The sequence below is a fragment of the Branchiostoma floridae genome, unplaced genomic scaffold (genome assembly GCF_000003815.2).
Source record: "Branchiostoma floridae strain S238N-H82 unplaced genomic scaffold, Bfl_VNyyK Sc7u5tJ_1560, whole genome shotgun sequence".
NCBI lineage: Eukaryota > Metazoa > Chordata > Leptocardii > Amphioxiformes > Branchiostomatidae > Branchiostoma > Branchiostoma floridae.
Window position 1 is genome coordinate 550,180 of NW_023365758.1, and position 27,104 is coordinate 577,283.

A 27,104-nucleotide genomic window follows, 5' to 3' on the forward strand; every position below is an offset into this window, starting at 1 on the left:
ACTTTTTTCAATCAAATTTAATGCATTGTTATAACAGTATGACGATTTCCATTACATTGCAAAATAAGATAAACTGTTCTCTTAAACTCACAAAGTTTCTTGCAAGACCTTTTCTTGCTGGCTATGCATGTTATTACGATAAATACAGTGAATAGATAATAGTACTAGTATATAATATGAGTGTGCGTTTACGGGTAAGTACATTCAACCGCCCAATGAATTAATAATTCAATTACTCAATTAGTCGATCACTTCTGAAAATTCCACTAATCAGAGTCTGTTGAGAATAAATAGGAAATGTGTCTGGCTGGTTGATTGTTAAAATTTTAGAACGACTTAGAGTCCATTCCAAGTCACCATGGGGTTTTTTAGGAGATATTTGTAATAAGTCTGAATTATTTTGAATAAAAGAATATCTAAGCCACAATAATAAAATTCTTTAAAAAAATTGACTAAGGAAATACTCATCTATTTGAATTCCTTTGAATATTTTAGAAACATTTTGAAAGTAAATGTACAAAAATATCTTTATTTAGAATAATTGTGAAAGCTCTGTGTGATTCTTTCATAATTACAAATATTTACAAATATTTGTAAACTTTGCCAAATGGTAAAATTAGTTTATTGTCCCCATAAAAAGTGAGCCCTATTGTTGCCTCTGTATATTTTTAGATTTCACTACTGGGCACTGCAAGATCCTTTGTGGTGGGCCATTGTTGCATGACACCCAACCATACTTTGTAAGGATGTGTGAATTGCTATCTTCCTGGCCCACTGACCCATTTACAAAATGTTATAAAAATGCTAGAAAATGGTAAACAGTGGTAGAATGCTGTTATCATTATTTAGAAACCATTAGAAGTATCCAAATTCACATCATGATTATTTCCAAAGTTTTACAGGACCGGGGAAGTATTTATAAAGTTGAAACAATGTTAACAAGAGTCTGAAAACTCAAACCTGCTTGAAATATTTTGTTTTGTGATGGTGCGTATGGTGTGTTGTGGGGGTTGATATGGTTTGACGTTTGACAAAATTATTCCATCATTGTTCTTAAGTTATATATCTACCTATGTTAAACAGTGAGATCCAAAACTACACCTTTCTGGTGTCCTCACCATTTCATTTTTATTTCCTATTGTTACACCTGCACCTGGCACATACATTGTATCTCAATGTGTATATAATGGTTCACACCATACAGAGGTGACAGCGATGGTCACAGTTGCTCTTTTTTGCTCCTTGGAAGATTTTGACCAGAATGCCCCAGCAGTTCTAGAGCAAGCTGCTAGAGGGCCCAAACATACAACACTTCTTCCTTACACCACAAGCTATGTGCCACCAAAAATCAAGACCATAGCATATCCATGTCAAAAGATACAAAAATCCAAGTTCTGTTGCAGTACCAAGGTCACACACCAGGGAATCCAAAATTGACTTTGACCTTCTTCTTCCAAACACCTACCCAAATACCAAATATCATTACAATCCATCAACAGGTTCTAAAGTTATGCTGACCACAAATATGTGGAAACACAAACAGACACACACACAGACACACCAAAAACTATACCTCCATTTTTCATGGAGGTAAATCACACGTTCTGTTCTGGAGATATAGCACTGGAAACGACCCTTCCACACACTCCCATGCTACTGAAAACTCAAAACACATGTTACAGCTGCTAGCTGTCCCCAAGGTGGTTGAGACAGAGGGAATGAGGCCAGATCACTCCATATCAGGAAAAGGGGTGTAAATATTAAAAAAAAAACGAACCACAAAACAACAGCAAACTTCTAATCTACTTAATAGCACAATAGGTCACACACTCTATCCCCATAGCAAAGGAAATCGCAATCCATCCAGAGGTTCTAGAGATATCGGTCCGGAATCACAAAGATCCCTACCAGAAACAGTACATGCTTTTTTCAAGCATGTAAAAATATTTATGAAGTATCAAATGTCCTAGACATATAATGACAAAACTTTAAAATTAATTCTGAACAATGGCAACAAACATCCGCATGGTGACTTGGAATATACAATAGTTAGTAATTCCGGACTGGTATGCCATCGATGTTGGGTAGGGGACTGTTACACTTGCACAGCTTTACTAGAGACCCATGGCGCCTGACGAGTACTTATATACATAAGCTTGTCCTCGCTATAAAACTATCTGATACCATATAGTGTACTCGAGGTATGCTACGATATGGTATCATGCCGAAAGAGCGTGTTACTGTCGGTATTACTGGAATACCCTGCAGTGGAACAGTGTCGTTGTAAGTTTGAATCTGCCGCCTTTAGTTTTAGATTAGCATAAGTTACTTCCCGCCACTAGTACCCCACTAGCCTGGTTACCAAACCCCAGCCCGATCTCAAATACCTATCGTGCAGGGGTCTGGCCGGATGGGATAGGCCGGCTTCTCAATTTTACCCCTTATAGTGGGCAAAAAACTCCACCAGTAGAACAGCAGCAGGATCAGCAGGAGGTAATACACCCCTACCATGATTGGTTAAAGACTCCCAACTGTATTTTTTGAATCCATAACAGTGGCCACTAAGTACCTCTCGATCACGGGCCGAACACAATACCACTGTACTACGCGGTCCCAAGACCTCACGAACAAGAGCTCACCTTGGAGTATATACAAGAACTGAGGAGTACCACAGGAACTCAACCCCAGGAGTAAATTCACCCATCAAGAAAGAAGCAAGAATTCACTGAGGACACAACTAAGGACTCACTCAAGAAGATTCAGAGAAAGGGACAAAACCAGAACTTTCCAGTTTAGTTTGGCGGCCTTTTGTACAACTACTAACACTGCTTAATTAAACTATCAAAACGAATAAGTCAGCGAGTGCGTATCGTCCCACTCAAGACTTCTCAGCAAAGACAAGGTGAGTTCAGTTAAAACATTTTCTAGACCCCGACCTAGCTGAAGCGCTGAGAGTCAAGGCACTAACAGTCGTCCTTCCATACAGATTGACCTAAATAACTGCTCATCATCGATGGAGGTCTCAATCAGATACGATCCCTTTGATGAGCAAGTACTATCGGTAACTTTTAGTTGTGTTTTTTAATTAATTATTATCAAATCATCTGTTCTAATCAAACATGTCAAAATTTTATAGAAGTATCTAAACCTCCATTCTGAAAATGCCTTCCTTACACCTGTGGGATAATCAGGTGTATCAACTTTTACCCTCGACCTCACCAGCACAGGAATGCAGAAAGGTGAGTTTGCCCCTCCGCCATTTTGGTTTCTCGGAGATTCACTAACGACAACTTTGCTCCAGTTTGAGGCCAGTTTCAAGACAATTCGACATTTCAACGCTATATCAGCACCACAAATCTGAAGGTAAAATATTTGCCAACCTCTTGTCCGTTCTTCGTCTGATATATATATATATATATATATATATATATATATATATATATATATATATATATATTTATTCTTTACCAGAACTAGAAGTCGTATTTTTACTAAAGGGGGAGGGGGCATTATTATGTAATATAATTTTGGAAACAAGTTGTGACTACAAGGATTAACAATGCTCCGGTTTCATAACTTTTTACATTTCACAATTCATTTAATGACTCAATTGGCAGCACGAACTGAACGACACCGGGCAACCTGTTAGTCCTCTGTACTGAAATTCCCAAGGGAGACACGAATGAACCCCTGGTGTAGATTTTACTCGTAGCCACTGAAGGCAGACTGTTATGAAAACATAATGATGTATTTAAATCGATAACCCGTTGGTTTGTAATTTTTTTTGTAAGTTTTTGAAATGCCCCATGTTTCAGAATGTCCAATATTTCGCCACTACTGACAATGTATGGCAAAGTCGGGTGTAATACATGTACAGAACATCAAAACTAATATCTACGTAGTTGCATACACATAACAATGGCGAAGGGTTCTATGTAGCAAATGACTAATCTCCATCCATGGGGAGGGGTTTTCGTTAAACTGTCATTCCAGGTGTGTGCTAACTCTTAAAACTATGAGTATATATATATATATATATATATGTGTGTGTGTGTGTGTGTGTGTGCGTGTGTGTGTGACTGACTGACTGACTTGTGTGTATCGCGTGTGTGTGTGTGTGTGTGAATGACTGACTGACTGACTTGTGTACCGTGTGTGTGTGTGACTGACTGACTTGTGTGTACCGGCAAGACAGGTATGATAGCATGTGTGTGTTTCCTACCTTTTAATTATATTTCAGCCATACCATAGGTATGGTGAAATATATTGTATTCGTAATGTTTCTTTCTTTCTCCTGTCAAATCTTCAAATCGATTCAACTCCGTCCTTCCTGGACCGAATTACTTGAAATTTGGCACAAGGGTAGAGTGGGTCAATACCCAGGTGCCTTTTTCTCATTTTTTTCATATCTTCCTTTAAAATGATTTTATTCATGTTTTTTTGCAATTTTTATGTACATTTTGCCCCCCTGTTCCCTGGTGTTACAGCCGAATGACCTAAAATTTGGTACAGAGGTGCCTTGATCATATGCCCACAAAATTCCAAAAAAAATTTTGGCATATGGTACAGCAAAATGCTTAATTTTGGCATTTATTGGCATTTTTTGCCCCAGAAATGACATTTTTTGGCTCCTATACCCCCATTTTACAACCAAATGACCTGAAATTTGGTATAGGAGTGCCGTCTACGTATGCGCACATGAATTCATTGACACATTTGGCATACGGTACAACAAAATGCTTAATTTTGGAATTTTTTGGCCATTGTTTGACCAAAAACGTACGCTTTTGGCTCCTGTTCCCTGGTCTTGTAACCAAATGACCTACATTTTGGTAAATAGGTGCACTAGATATTCATTCAAATGACCCATGTACAATTTCTGGCATAAACCACTTCAAAATGATATATTTGGGTACTTTTTTAGTAATTCTCCACTGGCCAGAGGGTCAACGACCTCTCCCACCTGAAGACAGCATGTGCACATGTCTATATATACTAGTAACTTGATTAAAGAGGCAACCAATCACGTAGCCTGAGTCAACATCCCGAAGGGGATTGGCAGCCAATCAGTGAGCCCGGTGTTATCTGGATGAGTCCATTCTGGCACGGAGGGGGTACATATTTTTTAAATTCATCTTTGGACTGTTGATTATATAATGTCTCTCAATGGGAGTATTTTTGAACTGGACTATTTTGCAATTTTAAATGGGGTGTACTGGAAGAGTCCATTCTTGCATGGAGGGGGGCATTTTTTAAAAATTTGTTTATGGACTTTGGTGATTTGATATGTCAAAGTGTTTCAGTGTGGTTATTTTTTGACTGGTCAACTTTGCAATTTTACATAGGTTGTGCTGGAAGAGTCGATCCTTACATGGGGTGATTTTTAAAATCCATTTTTGGGACTTTGGTGATTACCAAGTCCAATTTTAGCGGATGTATTTTTGGACTGCACCACTTTACATAGGGGCATCGCAAAAAGAGTCCATTCTTGCATGGGGATGTTTTCAAATTTAGTTTTAGAAAGGTGATAATTCAATATTCCATTTTTAGTGGAAGTGTTTTTAGACTGGTCTATTTTACCTTTTCATGCCTTTTTTGCTTAGTTCAACCATGACCATGTTTTCAGTGAGAGTATTTCTGGACTGGTGTATTGTGCAAATTCACATGGGGAGCACTGGAAGAGTCCATTCTTGCACTAGGAATTTTGTAAGATTCATTTTTGGGTGTCATTAAGTGTCATTAGTGGAAGTGACTTTTAAACAAAAGTGTTCGATTCTTGCACATGGGTGATTTTGGAATAGTCTGTTGTTGCATGGAGAGGAAGATGGCTGAAATATGCTGCATTTGCTCTCAAGCAAATGTCCGCCTTTCTAGTTTCGGATGTTTTATTGTTATTTTAGAAATGGGTGAGAGAAGCGGTGAGTACGCTATGGACGATCATCCAGCTGTACACCCTGGGGACGAGAAAAGCAGCAGTGAGAAATTAGACACAGAAAGGCATCAAAATAAGGAAGGAAACATTCCATGTGAGGAAAAGTGTGGAGTAGAATCTGACCATCCTCCCGCTCAGGGTCGAACAGAGCAGAAGGACAGACTTGCGGTGAAACGCACTGTGAATAAACGCTTTGCGTGTACGGAGTGTGGCTATAGGGCAGCCAAAAAGTCTGTCCTAATCAAACACACAAGAAAACATACAGGTGAGAAACCATATAAATGTGACCAGTGTGACTATTCTGCTGCACAGAAAGTTCACTTAGACCGACACATGACTAAGCATACCGGCGAAAAACTCTACATCTGTGGAGAGTGTGGATACTCGGCGGCTATCAGGTGTCGCCTATAGGAACATATGAGAATACATGCTGGCGAGAAACATTACAAGTGTGACCAGTGTAACTATACTTCTGCAAAAAAATACAATTTATTCCAACACATGACTAAACACACCGGAGTAAAAACTCTCATGTGTGGGGAGTGCGGATTTCGAACGGCTAATAGGTCCAACCTATCTCGACATATAAGAACTCATACGGGCGAGAAACCCTACAAATGTGACCAGTGCGACTATTCTACTACACACAGAAGCACTTTAGACCGACACATGGCTAAACACACCGGCAACAAACCCTACATGTGTGATGGGTGCGGATACAGGACTGCTAGCAGGTCTCACCTATCCGAACACATGAGAACACATACAGGTGAAAGGCCCTATAAATGTGACCAGTGCGACTTTTCTGCTTCACACAAAGGTAATTTAAAGAAACACATGGCTAAACACACCGGCGAAAAACCCTACTTGTGTGATGAGTGCGGATACAGGACGGCTGACAAGTCTTCCTTGACCGAACATATGAGAACACATACCGGCGAGAAACCTTATAAGTGTGACCAGTGTGACTATTCTGCTGCACATAAAGTTTCTTTAGACCGCCACCTTACTAAACACACCGGAGAAAAGCCATTTATGTGCGAACAGTGCGAATACAGGACTAGTAACAGGTCTTACCTGTCCGCACATATGAGAACACATACAGGTATGAAACCTTATAAATGTGCCAAGTGCGACTATTCTGCTTCATGCAAAGGCAATCTAGTCAAACATATGTATAAACACACCGGCGAAAAACCCTACATGTGTGGAGAGTGCGGATTCAGGACGGCTAGAACGTCTTGCTTAACCGTACACATGAGAAAACATACAGGTGAAAAACCTTACAAGTGTGACCAGTGCGACTATTCTGCTGCACAAAAATTCCATTTAGACCGACATGTGGCTAAACACAACGGCGAATAACCCAACGTTTAGGGAGTGTGGATACATGGACGGCTGGCAAGTAATCCGTAACCTTAGATATGACAAACCATATACGTGTAAATAGTGTGACTACACTGCAGCACAGTAATACCATGTTAACAGACACAGGACGAGACAAACCGTGGAAACTTCACCAGTGTGTACATGATATTAATAAACCTATCCAGACACGTGCAAAAATACAGTAGAAGTAAAGCAAAAATGTGACCAGTGCGACTATTCTGCTTCAAGGAAAAGTAGTTTACACTTACACATGGCCAAACACGCCTGTAAACTACCTAACCCTACATGTGCGGTATGTCTATCTCATCACTGAGCTGTGGTACTTGGCTGTTGCAAACATAAATACGAAATGTATTGAATGACTCAATTTGAGGACAATATTCTGTATTCAACATTATGTATTATTGCTGAATAAGATACTCTTAGATAACCATGCTAGGAAGTGGTAACTTGATAACTTACCAAACGTAGATATAGTACTGACCGTTATTGAGTTTATTCTTATGTTATTTCATGCATTACTTGGTAACGTGGTGATATTTCATTCGTTGTTTTAACATGATTATTTACATAATCTGGAAAAATAAATTTATAGTTTCAAAGCGGCTGCTAAGGTCTTCTCTTGCTGATTATACATGGCATTTCTCTCTATATGCACGTTATAAATGATAGTATCCAACTTGAGTGTACGCTCACGAGTATTTAATTCAGCCAATTAATTCGTCATTTATACCAGTAGTAGGGTCTGGTCATTATTTCTATTTTATTTATTGGTTTGGCTAATCAGCACGCATAGCCAGGACTGGACTGTGGCTATTACAAAGGGCTAGCCTTGCTGACAAAACATAGACAATACAAATGGAATCGGGCAAGGACAGGATACTTATCAATAACAGTATTCTAAATACATAAAAATATAGAAAATAGTTTCCTATCCACACTGCACACTCATTGGATCATCCTTCTTATGTGATTAAGTTATGGGGATAGCGCCGAAGTCGCGCGGCGAAGCTGAGACCCTTGTCAGCTGTTGACAATATAAAAAAGGGTGGGTGGGTGAGAGGGTGTTTTTTTTTTCATTTTTCTGATAGATCCCATCCCCAGGAAAACCGCGTTTCCCACCGAATCTCCCTCAAGCTGTTACTTCCTGGGTCGACCTCACCACGCTCCTCGGCGTTGTGGAAGGACCCAACAAAGAGGCTCTTGTACTTATATTGTACTTTGTAATAGACACTTTGATAAGACCCCCAGAGGAGGTCATGGAACTGCAGACGACGCACAGGAAGTGCCGGTAACAGTATCAAGGCGCAAGTTCCCGCCGGCCGAGGTTCTAAGCAACGTAATCCAACTTATACAGTATCAACACCGATGTATTTCTCTACCATTTACCACAGTTTCCACATCGCTGTTGTGCACGGAAGAATAACTACGGCATTAGCAAGTACTGTGGTGCACTATTTCAACCCGAACTACTTTTGGGTACGGGGTCGCGGATAAATACTGTGTTATGAGACTTGAAAGGTCAGTTTGCCTGGCAGCCATTTTTGTTTGTCGGAGTGTAACGTACGTGTACACGGCTACTTTGCTCTAGTTTGAGGCCATTTTCAAGACAATTTGAGACATCAGCGATAACTTAGCACCACAAACCGGAAGGTAAAACATTTTTTTTCACCTCCTTTACGTTCTTCGTCTGATAATTCTTTATTTTCTTTACCAGAAACCGTATTCTTGACCACTTTTCTAAGGTGAGAGGGCCATGACGATCTAATTAGTTTGTGACCGGAGGGTAACCTCCGGTGACAGACTACTAGTATTGTTTATGTAACGCGTAATGCATAATGTCTATGTAACGCGTTCGCATCTGTTACGTATGTTCCCGTTGTCGCATTCGTATGTACTTTGGTTACAGTTTGGTATGTCCTCTGTACGGACCTGGGCGATGTTGCATGCACGCTGTTTTTTTTTCTCCGCGGTAGCTTTTTTATTATCGATGTAAAAATTTCAGAAATCATCCCTGTATTTGTTATCTAGTAGAACAGGTCATGTGGTGTGGGGGCTTAGTAATTAGATTATCTCCAAGAAGATATGATGTTCTCTAATGTTGAACCACACGGCTTAATAGGGGTAGGGAATCTCCCGAGCAGCCCTCGTAACCCCTGCTTCGCCTATTGGGTCAGTTAGTCCTCACTCATAGTGAGCAATTGTGCTGGCCTCAATCATGATGTTTCTGACCTAGGGCGAAGAGTTGCTGTTACAGTTCCAATCATGTAACCCGTAACCTTGAGTGGCCTTCAGGCCTTGTTACGTGGTGACCATTGAGTAAAAAAGAAATTTAACATTTTGCGGCCAGGAGAGGAATCCCTTAACAGCTGTTAGACTCTGACTTCGAATTTCATTTCGTTGGTGATCAGTGCCACTGTTTTAGTAAACAAGTACATACTTCGTCCTGGTAAGCTATCAATAATATTAGGGCTTCGTTTTCTTTCCTATTGGCGTTATTTGTCTGTCTGTAACTGTCCATATCATCGGCATAAAATACATTATGTTGTTGCAACTGACGTGGCGGAATCATAAGTTATCTACGGTCACTTGTTTATTATTTGTCTGTACCCTTGCAAATAGCCCACGGGCATGTTTTTGCACACAAATAAATGCATAAATGTATTTTTTTGGGAACGATTGACTACATGGGCTAATACATATAATTGTGTGTGTGAGTACGTTTGCGTTTGTGTCTACCAGTGTTTCTTCTCGTTTAATATCGGATGTTTTATTGTTGTTTCAGAAATGGGTGAGAGAAGCGGTGAGGTCGCTATGGACGATCATCCAACTGTACACCCAGGGGACGAGACAAGCAGCAGTGAGACATTAGATACGGGGAGGCAGCAAAATAAGGAAGGAAACATTCCATGTTAGGAAAAGTGTGGAGTAGAATCTGACCATCCTCCCGCACAGGGTCGAACAGAGCAGAAGGACAGACTTGCGGTGAAACGCACGGTGAATAAACGCTTTGCGTGTACGGAGTGTGGCTACAGGGCAGCCAAAAAGTCTGTCCTAATCAAACACACAAGAAAACATACAGGTGAGAAACCATATAAGTGTGACCAGTGCGACTATTCTGCTGCACAGAAAGTTCACTTAGACCGACACATGACTAAACACACCGGAGAAAAGCCCTACATCTGTGGACAGTGTGGATACTCGGCGGCTATCAGGTATCGCCTATTGGAACATATGAGAATACATAGTGGCGAGAAACCTTACAAGTGTGACCAGTGTAACTATACTTCTGCAACAAAATACAATTTAGACCAACGCATGACTAAACACACCGGAGTAAAAACCCTTATGTGTGGAGAGTGCGGATTTCGAACGGCTAATAGGTTCAACCTATCTAGACATATCAGAACGCATACCGGCGAGAAACCCTACAAATGTGACCAATGCGACTATTCTACTGCACACAAAAGCGCTTTAAACCGACACATGGCTAAACACACCGGCAAAAAACCCTACATGTGTGATGAGTGCGGGTACAGGACGGCTGACAGGTCTTACTTGACCAGACATATGAGAACACATACAGGTGCGAAACCATATAAGTGTGACCAATGCGGCTATTCTGCTGCACATAAAGCTTCTTTAGACCTGCACCTTACTAAACACACCGGAGGAAAGGTTAAGCCATTTATTTGTGGACAGTGCGAATACAGGGCGGCTAGCAAGTCTCATCTATCCGAACATATGAGAACACACACAGGTGAAAAGCCCTATAAATGTGACCAGTGCGACTATTCTGCTTCACACAAAGTTAATCTAGACAAACACAAGGCTAAACACACCGGCGAAAAACCCTTCATGTGTGGAGAGTGCGGATACAGGACGGCTGACAGGTCTCACTTGACCGCACACATGAGAAAACATACAGGTGAAAAGCCCTATAAATGTGACCAGTGTGACTATTCTGCTGCACAGAAATGCAATTTAGACAAACACAAGGCTACACACACCGGCGAAAAACCCTTCATGTGTGGAGAGTGCGGATACAGGACGGCTGACAGGTCTCACTTGACCGCACACATGAGAAAACATACAGGTGAAAAGCCCTATAAATGTGACCAGTGCGACTATTCTGCTGCACAGAAATGCAATTTAGACCGACATGTAGCTAAACACAATGGCGAATAACCCAACGTTCAGGGAGTGCGGATACAGGAAGATTGGCAGGGCTTAGCTATGACAAACAATTTACAATAGCACAGCAATACATTGTAAACAGAAGAAACAGGACTGTAAACACCATGGAAACTATGAATGTGACCAGTGTGAATATGTTTCTGCACAGACATCGATGCATGGCTAAACACACAGGTGTGGATACGATGTTTTTCGTAAATAAGCTTTTAGTAAATAAGGTATCAATTGTCTACTTCTGGAATATGACTAGGTGAGGTGAGGTGAGGGATATGCCACTTTCTATTTATACATATGCATATTCCATATTATAGACATCGATAGGTCATTTTGTATAAATAGATATTGTATGTATGCCCCAATTGTATGGAAATATCATATATAAAACAGATGTTACTGCTGTAAGAGACTGATGCTGATTCTTCTGGCGGAAAATACCTGGTTATTATTTATCACCCATATATTGATATAACACTCTCTTGACGTTTATTATTTATCACCCATATATTGATGTAACACACTCTCGTAGTTTCCTCTCACTCATTTTTTTTTCATATTTTGCATCAAACGTTTTTTAATCAATTTAATGCATTATTATCACAGTATGACGATTTACATCACATCGAAAATAAAATCAACTGCTCTCTTGGCTTTCTTGCAAGACCCTTTCTTGCTGGTTATTCATGTTATTTCGATATATACAATGTATGAATAATAGTACAAGTATTCAATAAGAATGTGTGCTTATGGGTAAGTAATTATTCAACCGCCCAATCAATGAATTATTCAATCATCAATCAGTCAATCATTTCTGAAAATTCCACTTATCAGAGTCTGTTGAGAATGAATAGTGTAAAGGAAAAGGTGTTTGGCTGGTTGATTGGTCAACTTTTAAAACGAATCAGTAATTGTGGATCGATATGCCATCGATGTTGGTTAGGGGCATCTTCACACTCAGGGTTGACAATCACGGCAAAGCCTATGATATCAACCCTGACAAATCAGTCACGGTATTCGGTTATTAGGGGTGCCTTGCTTATGAATATTAATGAGCTTACCCTTATATGGGCAGTCAGCCGTTGAGGATCGGGCGTCGGCATGGTGAGCAAACAAAGCCATGGTAATACGTAACATGATTGGCTGATAGCTTCCCAGCGGCCATTGCGGGACAGCTTTAGCCCGTTCAAAGCTCTCTCATCGCCTGTTCTCTGATTGGCTGGGAGCTGGTTTGTGGCAACGCCCCCGGTACCCATATATTAACCTCAGGCAAGCAGAGGCGAAAACAGATGGAGTCCCTCTGACGACTCTGTTTCGCCTTTGCGTAGGAGAATGGTTAGGGGACGCTTGCACAGCTTTACTTGAGACCCATGGCGGCTGGCGAGTACTCATGTCATCGCTATATAAGACTACTAGTATCTGATATCATATAGTGTACTCGGGGGTATGCTGCGATGGTCTTATGGCGAAAGATCGTGCTACTGCCAATATTGCCGGTATAAACAGTGCGGTGCTATCAGGTATATCAACTTTAACCCTTGACCTCCATATCCGCCTGACCGCCATTTTGATTTGTCTGGACGCTTCCTTTGTCTCCAGTTTGGCTATTTTCAAGACAATAAACACATCCATTGGCACCATAAACCGGTAGGCAACTGTCTGTCCACTTCTTACCCTTTTGTCTCTTTAGAAACAAAGTATTCTTTATGGTATTGGACTGGAATAGCCAGTCAGTGAGTGACCGATTTCTAAGGGGAGGGGGGGGGGGGGGGGGACATTGTGCCATAATAATACGTAAAGGGGAGACGATGCCATTAGAATTTCCCCCAGTAATACATGCGTTCCAATGGGAGAGTTGAGGAAACAAATATGCAATTATCTCAAAAATAAAAAATCAAGCCATACAAACTTACCCTCAAATGATAGCCTACTATGTCCAGTCTTATGAAATTCAGTTGCAAGAATTTCTATACGGCTAGACTTTTGATACACCCCCCTAATTAGAGCCCTTGGATTGGCCCGTTTGGCTCAAAACAGCTACTACTAGTATCTGACGACAATACCACTATTTCAGGGGGGTGCGGAAACCCCCTCGATGGAGAAAGGTCATGTTTTACAACTAATTCAACAGGTATAGGGTCTTTCCTACCGTAGCCACTCCCAAAATGCCCAGATTCCACATAAAATCCCACAGAGAAAGGCTTTTCAATGGTTTAAAGCCTTGTTTTTATTTTGCTCTCTCACCGCAGGCTCTAGGCGCATGTGCTAATTGTTGCGTCACCCCTAAATGGGGGACTAAGAAGCAAAACATCATCTGTATCTGTAGTGTATAGCCGGTATGACCACCCTTCGGCCTAAAACACCAGCAGAATAAAACTACTGGTAAAGATACAACACGTAGTAAGTACCATTCTGAAAACAGCACATTAAGCCCACGACGAGACGTGAAATAGACGTAAACAAGGACAACAACAACAAACAATACTATTAAACTTAGAAATGTGGACATCGATAATATTTCACAATGTCATGTTTTGATACCTCTTTAAATTGAAACAAAAATCTGAAGCATTTGTCCCCTGGATAGGAGAATTATGCTAATACGATTTGTTTCACGTGTGTCTATGATAATCTGGGTATTGGTGTATTTTTCTGTGTACTTGTACCTGCGTTTATGTGTTTTATGCAATGGTTTTGCATGTGTGCGTGATCTAAAATGCGGAAGACGCCATGTTATATTCTACGCAATTTATAATTACTATACTGTTCCATAACGATGCGTCGAGCATACATAGCATGAAGATGTTTGATGTTGCTCTCTTTCAATTTTGCATAATCTATTGTGGTTTTCAGAAATGGACGAGAGAAGAAGCGAGACTGCCATTGACAACCAAACACATGCCGACCCCTGTAGTGAAACAAGCAGCATCGAGACATTAGACTCGGGACGGCTTCAGAACAAGGAAGGGGACATTCCATCCGAGGAAAATTGTGGAGTAGAATCCGACCTTTTCCCCGCACAGGGTCGAACAGAGCAGACGGACAGGCTTGCTTGGAAACGTACTGTGGACAGACGCTTTGAGTGTACGGTATGTGGCTATAGGGCAGTCTCAAATGCTAACCTAATAAAACACACAAGAACACATACTGGTGAGAAACCTTATAAGTGTGACCAGTGCGATTATTCTGCTACACAGAAAAGTAATTTAGACAAACACATGGCTAAACACACAAGAGAGAAGCCCTACATGTGTGGGGAATGCGGATACCAGACAGTTTTCAGGGCTGACCTATCCAGGCATATGAGAACGCACACAGGTGAAAAACCCTACAAGTGTGACTTATGCGACTATTCTGCTGCACGGATAGGCACTTTAGACCAACATATGGCCACACACACTGGCGAAAAAGACTTTATGTGCGGAGAGTGCGGGTTCAGAACTGCTCGCAGGTCTAACTTATCCGTACATATGAGAAAACATACAGGTGAGAAAACAAACGAATGTGACCAGTGCGACCATTTCACTGCGTCGAAAGGCAATTTAGCCAAACACATGGCTAAACACCATGGAGTAAAACCCCATAAATGTGACCAGTGTGATTATTCTGCTTCACAGAAAGGCGATTTAGACCGACACATGACTAAACACACCGGTGAGAAATTGTACATGTGTGAAAAGCTTAAGTGCGGATACAGAAGTGCCCACAGCTGGTCCGAACACATGAGAACACATACGGGTGAGAAACCCTACAAGTGTGACCAGTGTGACTACTCTGCTGCACGGAAAGACACCCTAGACCAACATATGGCCACACACACTGGCGAAAAAGACTTTATGTGCGGAGAATGCGGGTTCAGAATTGCTTGTAGGTCTTACCTATCCGTACATATGAGAAAACACACTGGTGAGAAAACAAACAAGTGTGATCAATGCGAATATTTTACTGCGTCGAAAGGCAGTTTAGCCCAACACATGGCTAAGCACAGTGGATTAAAACCCTATACATGTGACCAGTGTGATTATTCTGCTTCACAGAAAGGTACTTTAGACCGACACAAGGCAAAGCACACCGGAGAAAAACCCTACATATGTGGGGAATGTGACTACAGGACGGCTGGCAGGTCTCACCTATCCCGACATATGAGAACACATACAGGCGTAAAACCTTACAAATGTGACCAGTGTGACTATTCTGCTACAGAGAAAGGGTATCTTAACAAACACTTGGCCAAACATGCTTCTTCTTGACGATCGTGCAGATCCAGGAAATATTCAGACACTTACAAAAATTCAGTTGTATAGACGTAAAACAAAAATGTGACCAGTGAGACTATTCTGCTTCAAGGAAAAGTAGTTTACACTTACACATGGCCGCACGCGCCTGTAAACTACCCAACCCTACATGTGCGGTATGCCCATCTCATCACTGAGCCTTGATAGTTGCTGTTGCAAACATAAATATTGAGGACAATATAAACTAAATTTTAGGACAATGCTCTGTATTCAACATTGTATTTTTGCTGAATAGGTAGTTGTTAATCTTAGATAGATATCCATATATATATAGATATATATAGATATCCATATATATGTGTTTAGTTGTACTAAGTAGTTGTAATACATGTAGACCTTACGAAAGTCGCTGTACTTTTGTCGTGTCAATAAAGATTGCTATGATAACAATGCTAGGAAGTGGCAACTTGATGAAGATTTGACAAACGTAGGTATATTGTACTGACCATTATTAAGTTTCTTCTTATGTTATTTCATGCATTACTTGGAAACGTGGTGATATTCATGCGTTGTTTTAACATGATTTTTTTTACATCACGTGGAAAAATAAAGTTATACAGTCAAACCTGTCCAAGACGACCACCCGGGGGACCGGGGAAAAGCGGTCGATTTGGACAGGTGGTCGCTGAGAAGAGTATCGACTCAAAACATGCCCGATGCGTAGTATAAATGGTTTCCGTTGTGTTTAATGGCAAATAGCAAGCAAACGCACGGAAAGCAGTAAGTAAGCGAGGTCTTTAATGTCAAATCCAACACGCACATGTACGCAAAAACGTAAGTAATAATCATCAGTAAGCCTGGTGAATTTTAATACAGTAAATGAACAGAAATCGGACAAATTGGATCAGGACGTTCCTACCTGCGCCAGAGAAACTCTACTCAAGTCAAGGAGGTTAAAAAGACAGTCTACTCGATCTACTCTAGTCTAAAAAAAGATATAACGTTACTTTCTATAAATCGGATTTCTACCAGACAATAAAGTACGTGCTGTACATGTTGCATTTCTGCGTCTACGATCGTTAGATGGACCAGTGATAGACATATTTAGTTGGCTATACAATTTCTCTCTGGAGGGTAGCAAGTCGTAAACGTTATTCATAACAAGAAGAGAACTGCTCAATATTTGTACACCAACGTTTTAGACAGTAACGGACCTTTGATGCTGTCAGTTACCGTACAAGCCTTTATGTGTCGCTGTGTTCTTGATCGCCGTATCTGAAATAACTACGGTGTACGTATACCTTTCGAATACGATGCCTACGGAGATGCCCGATACGGAGAAGGGGCTGCACGAGCAACCTCCATGGAGGTTGCTCGTGTAGCCCCTATTGGCGATACGTCCCGATAGCGTACTTACCCACGGATGAATGTACAGTGCAGTTGGACCAATGGTTGGACAAAAGCACTCACACAGATCTTTCTTAAAAAGGAATGAGCTACACAGATATTTCCTAGACTATATACGTTTCAGCATTCATTTACTTTATAATGATTAAGATAAAAAACTTCTGTAACAACTGAATTTGGATTTTCTTACAATGAAATGTCTTCCCATATATAATACAGTAGACTGCCCCATTGACCGCCGCCATCTTTATTCTAAACATAACATCGTAATGGCAGTCAAAATCCGACGCAATCTGGCCGATTTCGGCACAAAAGCGCGATAGTTATCATAAAAAATCGATGAAAACCGGTCGTTATGGGTCCCAATTTTGGCCGGTCACGGTCGCGTTGGCCAGGTGGTCGTTGAGAAAAGGTCGCTTAATGCTTACGTCAATGGGAAAAAAATCGGGACCGAGAAAAAGCGGTCGAAATGGCCAGGTGGTCGCTGAGAGGAGGTGGTCGCTCGGGCAGGTTTGACTGTACTTGGTAAACTTCACAGCTAATTTTTCACTGATATTAAATTCATGGTTGTTAGTATCAAAGTTTTTAGGAGTCCTTTTATAAACTATCAGGATTAAGTAGACCAGTAGTAGGGTCTGGTCATTATTTCTATTCTATTTATTGGTTTATATTAGCTGTTCAGCACGCACAGCCAGGACTGCCCAACTAGCCTGTGGCTATTACATAGGGCTAGCCTTGCTAACAAAACATAGGCAATACAAATGGAATTGGGCAAGGACAGGATACCTATCAGTAACAATATTCTAAATACATAAGAATATAGAAAATAGTTTCCTATCCACACTGCGCGCTCACTGGACCATCCTTCATATGTGATGAAGTTATGGGGATAGCGCCGAAGTCGCGCCCCGAAGATGGGACCCTTGCCAGCTGTTGACAAATATAAAAAAAGGGTGGGTGGGTGAGAGCACTGAGAGGGTATTTTTTTTTCATTTTTCTGATAGATCCCCTTCTCGGGAAAACCCCGTTTCCCATCGAATCTCCCTCAAGCTTCCTGGGTCGACCTCACCACGCTCCTCGGCGTTGCGGATGGATCCAACCAAGGACGTTACGTCCTTGATCCAACAAAGAGGCCCTTGTACTTACATTGTACTTTGTAATAGACACTTTGATTAGACCACCAGCGGAGGTCATGGAACTGCAGACGACGCACAGGAAGTACCGGTAACAGTATCAAGGCGCAAATTCCTACCAGCCGAAGAAGCAACGTAATCCACTTAACTTATACAGTATCAACACCGATGTATTCCTCTACCATTTACCACAGATTCAACCTCGCTGTTGTGCACGTAAGAATAACTACGGCCTTTGCAAGTACTGCGTGGCACTATTTCAACCCGAACTACTTTTGGGGACGGGGTCGCGGATAAACACAGTGTTATGAGAACTTGAAAGGTCAGTTTGCCTGGCAGCCATTGTTGTTTGTCGGACTGAACATACGTGTATACGACTACTTTGCTCCAGTTTGAGACCATTTTCAAGACAATTTGACACTTCAGCGTTGAATCAGCACCAAAAACCGGAAGGTAAAACTTTTTTTCACCTCCTTTACGTTCTTCGTCTGATAATTCTTTATTTTCTTTGCCAGAAACCGTATTCTTGACCATTTTCTAAGGCGAGAGGGACATGGCGATCTAATTAGTTTGTGACCGGAGGGTAACCTGCGGTGACAGACTACTAGTATTGTTTATGTAACGCGTGATACATAATGTCTATTTAACGCGTTCTCATCTGTATCTGTATGTACCCGTTGTCGCATTCGTATATACTCTGGTTACAGTTTGGTATGTCCTCTGTACGGACCTACGCGATGATACATGCACGCTGTTTTTTTTCTCCGTGGTAGCTGTTTTTATCATCGATGTAAAAATTTCCGAAATCATCCCTATATTTGTTGTCTTGTGAAACAGGTCATGTGGTGCGGGGACTTAGTGATTACATTATCTCCAAGCAGATATGGTGTTCTCCAATGTTGAATAGATGTTTAACATGTTGCGACCGGGAGAGCTGTTAGACTCTGGCTTCGAATTCCTAGCTCATTTCGTTGGTGATCAGTGCCAGTGTTATAGCAAACAAGTACATACTTTGTCCTGGTAAGCTATCAGTAATATTAGGACTTCATTGTCTTTGTTGTTTATCACTATTTGTCTGTCTGTAACTGTCCATATCATCGGCATATTATATATCATGTTGTTGCAACTGACGCGGGGGAACCATGAATTCGTCAAAAAGTACTAATATATTATCTACGGTCATTTTATCTACGGTTTATTATCTGTCTGTACCCTTGTAATTAGCCTACGGGCATGGATTTGCACATAAATACAAGAATGTAAATGCATAAATGTATTATTTGAAAAAAAAAATCGTTCGTTGGTGATCAGTGCCAGTGTTATAATAAACAAGTACATACTTTGTCCTGGTAAGCTATCAGTAATATTAGGGCTTCATTTTTGTTGTTGTTTATCACTATTTGTCTGTCTGTAACTGGCCATATCATCGGCATAATATATATCATGTTGTTGCAACTGACGTGGCGGAACCATAAATTCGTCAAAAAGTACTAGTAAGTTATCTATTATTTATTATCTATCTGTACCCTTGCAAATAGCCTACGGGCATGGATTTGCACACAAATAAATGCATAAATGTATTTTTTTGGAACGAGTGAGTACATGGGCTAATACATATACTTGTGTGTGTGAGAAAGTTTGCGTGTGTGTCTACCAGTGTTTCTTCTCGTTTAATTTCGGATGTTTTATTGTTATTCTAGAAATGGGTGAGAGAAGCGGTGAGGTCGCTATGGACGATCGTCCAGCTGTACACCCAGGGGACGAGACAAGCAGCAGGGAGAAATTAGACACGGGAAGGCAGCAAAATAAGGAAGGAAACATTCCATGTGAAGAAAAGTGCGGAGAAGAATCTGACCATCCTCCCGCAAAGGGTCGAACAGAGCAGAAGGACAGACTTGCGGTGAAACGCACTGTGAATGAACGCTTTGCGTGTACGGAGTGTGGCTATAGGGCAGCCAAAAAGTCTGTCCTAATCAAACACACAAGAAAACATACAGGTGAGAAACCATATAAATGTGACCAGTGTGACTATTCTGCTGCACAGAAAGTTCACTTAGACCGACACATGACTAAACATACCGGCGAAAACCCCTACATCTGTGGAGAGTGTGGATACTCGGCGGCTATCAGGTGTCGCCTATTGGAACATATGAGAATACATGCTGGCGAGAAACCTTACAAGTGTGACCAGTGTAACTATACTTCTGCAACAAAATACAACTTAGACCAACACATGACTAAACACACCGGAGTAAAAACTCTCATGTGTGGGGAGTGCGGATTTCGAACGGCTGATAAGTCCAACCTATCTCGACATATAAGAACTCATACGGGCGAGAAACCCCACAAATGTGACCAATGCGACTATTCTACTACACACAAAAGCGCTTTAAACCGACACATGGCTAAACACACTGGCAACAAACCCTACATGTGTGAAGAGTGCGGATACAGGACGGCTGACAGGTCCTACTTGACCATACATGTGAAAAAACATACAGGCGAGAAACCTTATAAGTGTGACCAGTGCGACTTTTCTGCTGCACAGAAAGTTTCTTTAGACCTTCACCTTACTAAACACAGCGGAGAAAAACCCTTCATGTGTGGACAGTGCGAATACAGGACTGCTCTCAGGTCTCAACTATCCGAACATATGAGAACACATACAGGTATGAAACCTTATAAATGTGACAAGTGCGACTATTCTGCTTCATGCAAAGGCAATCTAGTCAAACACATGCATAAACACACCGGCGAGAAACCCTACATGTGTGGAGAGTGTGGATTCAGGACGGCTGACAGGTCTTCCTTAACTGTACATTTGAGAAGACATACAGGTGTGAAACCTTATAAGTGTGACCAGTGCAACTATTCTGCTGCACATAAAGTTTCTTTAGACCTTCACCTTACTAAACACAGCGGAGAAAAACCCTTCATGTGTGGACAGTGCGAATACAGAACTGCTCGCATGACTAACCTAACCGCACACATGAGAAAACATACAGGTGAAAAACCTTACAAGTGTGACCAGTGCGACTATTCTGCTGCACAGAAATGCCATTTAGACCGACATGTGGCTAAACACGCCGGAGAAAAGCCATATATGTGTGAAGAGTGCGGGTACAGAACGGCTCAGAGGTCTAACCTATCCGTACATATGAGGAAACATTCGGGTGAAAAGCCCTATAAATGTGACCAGTGCGACTATTCTGCATCACACAAATATAATCTAGACAGACACATGTATAAACACACCGGCGAAAAACCCTTCATGTGTGGAGAGTGCGGATTCAGGACGGCTGACAGGTCTTACTTAACCGTACATATGAGAAAACATACAGGTGCGAAACCTTACAAGTGTGACCAGTGCGACTATTCCGCTGCACAGAAATGCCACTTAGACCAACATGTGGCTAAACACAATGGCGAATAACCCAGCGTTCCGTGAGTGCAGGTACAGGGCGGCTATAACCTTAACCTTAAATATGACATTCCATTTACGTGTAACCAGTGTGACTACACTGTAACACAGTTGTTTTCAAGAAAGTTTTACATCTGACTTTACAATATACAAGTAAATGCTCAAATTGTATGTCTTTCTCCACAGTTGTTACATCGGTCTGTTTCTACTAGGTTTGTTTTTCTAAGCCAGCTGTTTGTTGGTCGTCATGTTTGTAGGTAGGTAATTGTGAATGATCTTGTATTGGAAGTGCTGTAATTTAGTTTTCTTTGCAGCAATAAGGGCAGCAGTATAGGCTCTCTATATGTTATCTTGGAGGTTTTCTTATTGTCCTATGTTGTTTAGTTTAGTAGAATTTTAAGATTTCTTATGTATCCACTTTTTTGTAGTTTATACTTGACCATACAAAAGCCACTGTACTTTCTATCATGTCAATAAAGCTTGTATTGTATCACGGCTCGAAATACTTTTTTCTGCATACCTGCACTGGTGCAGGTAACATTGAAAATTACTTGTACCAGACAAATTTTACCTGCACCTCTCTGAATTTAGGAAGTATGGATCATACTAGAATTGTTTAGGAACCATTTGCTATATTTTCTTTTATACTTTATAAGTGGTAACAGGCAATGCAGCTAATAACAATCCACATACACCTACATCATAAGACATTTATGTATAAAATCCAGTACATGGACCAGTGCAGGTTAGGTGCAGGTAGACATCAGTAATACCTAGGTACCTGCACAGCTCCAATTTTACCTGCACTAACCTGCATATGCAGGTGGTATTTCGAGCCCCGTTATCATATCCTGCCGAAAACTCAATCGTGATTAGCGCAACTATGATGCTTCATGAAAAAGTAGTTAAAACATACAAATGGACAAACACGCCCATGAACAAATCTGCTTTTTTGTTACATGAATCTTGTACCCTAGACCTTGATAGTTGCTGTTACAAATGTACAGAAGGCAATTATACACATGATTATACAACTTGTCTCCACATATATATAACTACTATTTTGTTTCTCTTATATTCTGTATTATGTTTTGTTCTGTTCAGTTCTGCGAAGTCTTGGTTTGATCATTCTGATTTTTTTAGTGATGCGTTATGATATTTCTGTTCTGTTACTTATTGTAAGTAGTTATTGATTATGTATCCACTGTTCATTCAAACTTTATGTTGGTGTGTGTTTTATAAGCCCACGCGGGTTGGGCGCTTCTAAAACGCATGACACCTTAGCAAAATTCATTCATTCATTCATGTTATTTCCCTCAGTCTTTAGGCAATATTCGTTATTAAAATAGCATATGAGTGTGTGGATGGGGCGTTTCTGGAGCTATATCTCCAGAACGAAACGTGCGATCGCTATGATATTGGGCCTCCTGGCGGTTAAACTTGATACTGCAGTTGGCCTTTATATTTCAGTGTGTTTGGCTAAACAACAATCTAAATGTTCAGTATACAATCAATCTAAATAACTTTATTCTCTGCTGATACAAACATTGTACTATTATTTCAAAACATTTCTTAGCTATTCTTTTAGTTTCTTTGTCTTTCTGTCTAATTGTTTGTTTATTTTACATCTCCAGAAGATATTCATGTAAACTCATCACATAACGGAGCGAGATTCATCCGAGTATGCAAAACGTATGAACTGGAAGAGCCGTATATGGCTTCCAATAGTGTACTCATTGCTTTCTCGTTATATTATTGGAATTATCCAAAACTTAACGATAGGGAAAATATTATATATATTTACCCACCTTGTTGTCACGAAACAGTACATATCGAATATTATAAAGTGTATGTGATATCACCCGATCACACACACACGGAGAGAAAGAGACACAAACACACACGCAATGTTAGTGTTTGCAACAGGAGCTATGAAGGTCTAGATACAAGATACAAGATACAAGATGACTTTATTGGGCATCGCAGTGTTGCCACTGAATTTAAAACCAATTTACAATGTTTAAAAACCTCTGATTTGACAGGCGCACATCACATGTGACTTAGCGACACTAACACCAAAGCTTTACGTTTGCACTTAAAATGATAAGGGCAGACGATCAATAAAATAACTAACATATTGACATGAGGAATAGAGCCGATCACAGTCCATTCTTATTCATTAGTCGGGTCAGATACGGTATGGTGGAGTTCATGTACCGGTTCGTTTTTGCTCTAGGACAGTTCAGTTTGTGACTGTTGCGAGTTGCTCTGCCAGTGATGTGACCTCTTAGGGGTGGTAGCCAGTCTCTAAGGTCAGAGACCATGAGCGAACTGGCAAACTTAAGACACAACTAGTACTGTTCCCGTCTCGTGGCAAGTGAGCACAGTCCAAGCTGCTCCAGCGCATGTGAATACCCGGGGTAGTCTCTGCCCATGATGGTGCGACACGCCCTTTTCTGGAGCTGTTCAAGTTGATCAGACTGGCGCTTGGTCAGGCCAGGGTGCCAGACAGGAACGGCATACTCTAATATTGGTCTGATGTAGCCAATATAGATCGATACTAAGTCTATGTTCTTAGATATCGCCGACGTTGATAAGGAAGGTGATGATGAGAGAATCAGAGGCACGATGCAACTCTAGTCAAACGGAGCTTTATTGGCACACAATAGTAAAATGATTATACTAATACATGAACTAAATACAGTCTAAAAACGTAGAAGGCATCCTCCCATCTTGTGAAGCTTTATATCATAGATTCAATGACAGTATTCAACTATACTACTAATATAGGCTATAATTTATAAACATTAATTCGTTATGACACTTTTATATACTAGAATATACACTTTTCCAGTTGTTTGCACTAGAAACTATCAATGTTTTGGGTCTTCCTCATGCTAGGGTATTAGTTAGCTATAGGGTATTAGATATGTTTATACAGTGGGATAAGAAAGTGGCACAACTCATATGTCAGAGTAAAACTTGACAATGATTTACATTTGGTGAACGTTGCTGGACGGTTTTACATCTTCTAGATACGCCACAAAATTCCAGTTTTAGCCCAATGTCAGTTATCCAGAAACAATTTATATACAATAAAATTAAAAGTAAGCAACAAAATCGATACAATTTGTAAACAGAACTAGTAACAAAATCAACTGATTTAACTTAAAGTGAACGTTAGAGATAAGAGGTCAACATAAAGTAACAGAACTATTATCTGGTTCGTCATGCACGGATAACCGTTCTGTATCACCCTCTAAACACATGCAGGGCTTTCTTCACATTGTATAGTCATGTGTTGACAATTCGGTTTTTACTGCAACAGTGTTCACACTTGAATGTTTTCTCATATGTCTTTTTAAGGCGCCCCTATGAGCCGTCCTGAATCCGCACTCTCCGCACACGTACCGTTTGTCTTCCGCGTGTTTAGCCATGTGTTGATCTAGGTTACTTTTTGTTGCGCCAGAATAATCGCACTGGTCACACTTGTAGGGCTTCTCGCCGATGTGTCTTCTCATATGTACGGTTAAGGAGGAACTCGCAGCCGTCCTGTATCCGCACTCACCGCACATGTAGGGTTTGTCTCCGGTATGTTGAGCCATGTGTTGGTCTAATCTGCATTTCTGTGAAGCAGAATAGTCGCACTGGTCACATTTGTAGGGTTTTTCTCCGGTGTGTTTAGCCATGTGTTGGTCTAAATTTCCTTTCCATGAAGCAGTAAAGTCACACTGGTCACACTTAAATGTTTTAATACCTGCATGTCTTTTCATATGTATGATTAATGTAGACCTGTACGCCGCCCTGAATCCGCATTCTTCACACTTGTAGAGTTTTTCTCCGTTGTGTTTGGTCATATGTTGGTCTAAATTTCCTTTCTGTGCAGCAGAATAGTCGCACTGGTCACATTTATAGGGTTTCTCGCCAGTATGTTTTCTTGTGTGTATGACCAGCTGAGTCCTTGTGGCTGCCCTATAGTCACATTCCGTACACTCGAAGCGTCTGTCCACAGTACGTTTCACCGCAAGCCTGTCCGTCTGCTCTGTTGGGTCCTGTGTGGGAGGATGGTTAGGCTCTACTCCGCACTTTTCCTCGCATGGAATGTCTCCTTCCCTGTTCTGCTGCCTTCCCGTGTCTAATTTCTCGCTGCTGCTTGTCTCGTCGCCGGGGTGTGCAGTTGGCAGATCGTCCATGGCTGTCTCGCTAATTTTCTTGTCCATTGCTAGGAAGAACAATAAAGCATCAAAAAGTTAAAGAAAGCCGACATTCAGAGGAGGTGTAGATCCACCTTTTTGTCGTATAACAGTAGTCTCTACCAGACTCCGAGTCGCTGGAAAAAATCGTAGAAATGGTACAAATAGAGGAGTATGCCGGCCAGAGGAATATAGCCGGCTAGGCAACAGTAACGCGAGCTGTTCCCTGGCCGGTTATATTCCTCTCTATTTGTTCCATTTCTACGACTTTCCAGCGATCCGGAGTCTGGTAGAAACTAGTATAACAGTACTAGTATTACATATTGAATACAGGGTGCATTCCGTATCCTAGATCACACACAAACACACACACACACACACACACACACACACACACACACACACACACACACACACACCTGAATTTCACCTCTCTTGTACAAATTTTCAGAACCAACTAAATGAACATTATACTCCGCAAAGAATAACATGGCTACCGGACCGGGTCTCCAGTCGACACAGGTATTTTCTGATAATTTATTCTGTCCAGGGCCTTATAGATTATTCTGCCTAATAGATTGTCTAATATAGAAACCTGCAATGTCTACTCCTCAGAACATATTGTAGTTTAGTAGATTTCCCTCTCCTTCAAATTCCATACGTGTGTGTGTGTGTGTGTGTCGGGGGGGGGGGGGAGGGGGGGTTGTGTGTGCCTTTGTATTTGTGTGTGTGTCTGTGCACATGTGTGTTGTGATGTGTGTTTGGGTACTAGTAAATGATAAGGTGGATAAAACCGTGTTGTGTACATAGCATTTCAGTAAAGCAGAAATTGTGCACTGGTCACATCAGTACTAAGGCTTCTCACCTGTATGTGTTCTCATATGTACAGTTAGGTCAGACAAGTCATGATCAGCCGCCCTGTACCAGCACTCTCCGCACTCGTAGGGTTTTTCTTCGCCGTGTTGAGCCAGGTGTTTGTCTGAGCCGATTTGTACTGAAGCAACAGCAGTAGAAGAGATAGTAGAAGTAGAAGGAGAAGCAGAGATATGACAGGGGTCACGATTATAAGGTTTCTCATCTGGAAGTCAGTGCAAGAGTCTTCTTAAGGCGTGACATGTGATGCCGTCTATGAATCCGACACTGTACCGCATCACGATGCCGCAAGTATTCAAGTGAGCAACACCAAGTGCAGATCATAGGTAT

At 41.1% G+C, this 27,104-nt stretch overlaps 2 protein-coding genes across 6 annotated transcripts in view; one reads left to right on the forward strand and one right to left on the reverse strand.

The window, feature by feature from the left end:
- The window catches only part of LOC118408204 (gastrula zinc finger protein XlCGF57.1-like), a 37,900-nt gene extending 15,753 nt beyond the window's left edge, over nucleotides 1-22,147 (forward strand). For 2 of the 5 annotated variants that reach the window (XM_035808839.1, XM_035808841.1), the window contains exon 2: nucleotides 19,988-22,147. In XM_035808839.1, coding sequence (XP_035664732.1) covers nucleotides 19,988-21,720 — 1,733 coding nt within the window. In that variant the 3' untranslated portion in view covers nucleotides 21,721-22,147. Of the gene's footprint in view, nucleotides 1-8,492; nucleotides 8,975-10,106; nucleotides 10,585-14,365; nucleotides 16,038-19,987 lie in introns of those variants that run through there. The other 3 variants (XR_004830273.1, XM_035808840.1, XM_035808842.1) reach the window with 3 other exon arrangements.
- Nucleotides 22,148-24,059: 1,912 nt separating this feature from the next.
- LOC118408188 (zinc finger protein 845-like) overlaps nucleotides 24,060-27,104 on the reverse strand; it is a 7,018-nt gene continuing 3,973 nt past the window's right edge. Inside the window, exons 3-6 of the mRNA XM_035808823.1 lie at nucleotides 26,767-26,895; nucleotides 25,659-25,930; nucleotides 25,120-25,334; nucleotides 24,060-24,243 (exon numbers count right to left, since the gene is read on the reverse strand). Coding sequence (XP_035664716.1) covers nucleotides 24,060-24,243; nucleotides 25,120-25,334; nucleotides 25,659-25,930; nucleotides 26,767-26,895 — 800 coding nt within the window. The remainder of the gene's footprint in view (nucleotides 24,244-25,119; nucleotides 25,335-25,658; nucleotides 25,931-26,766; nucleotides 26,896-27,104) is intronic.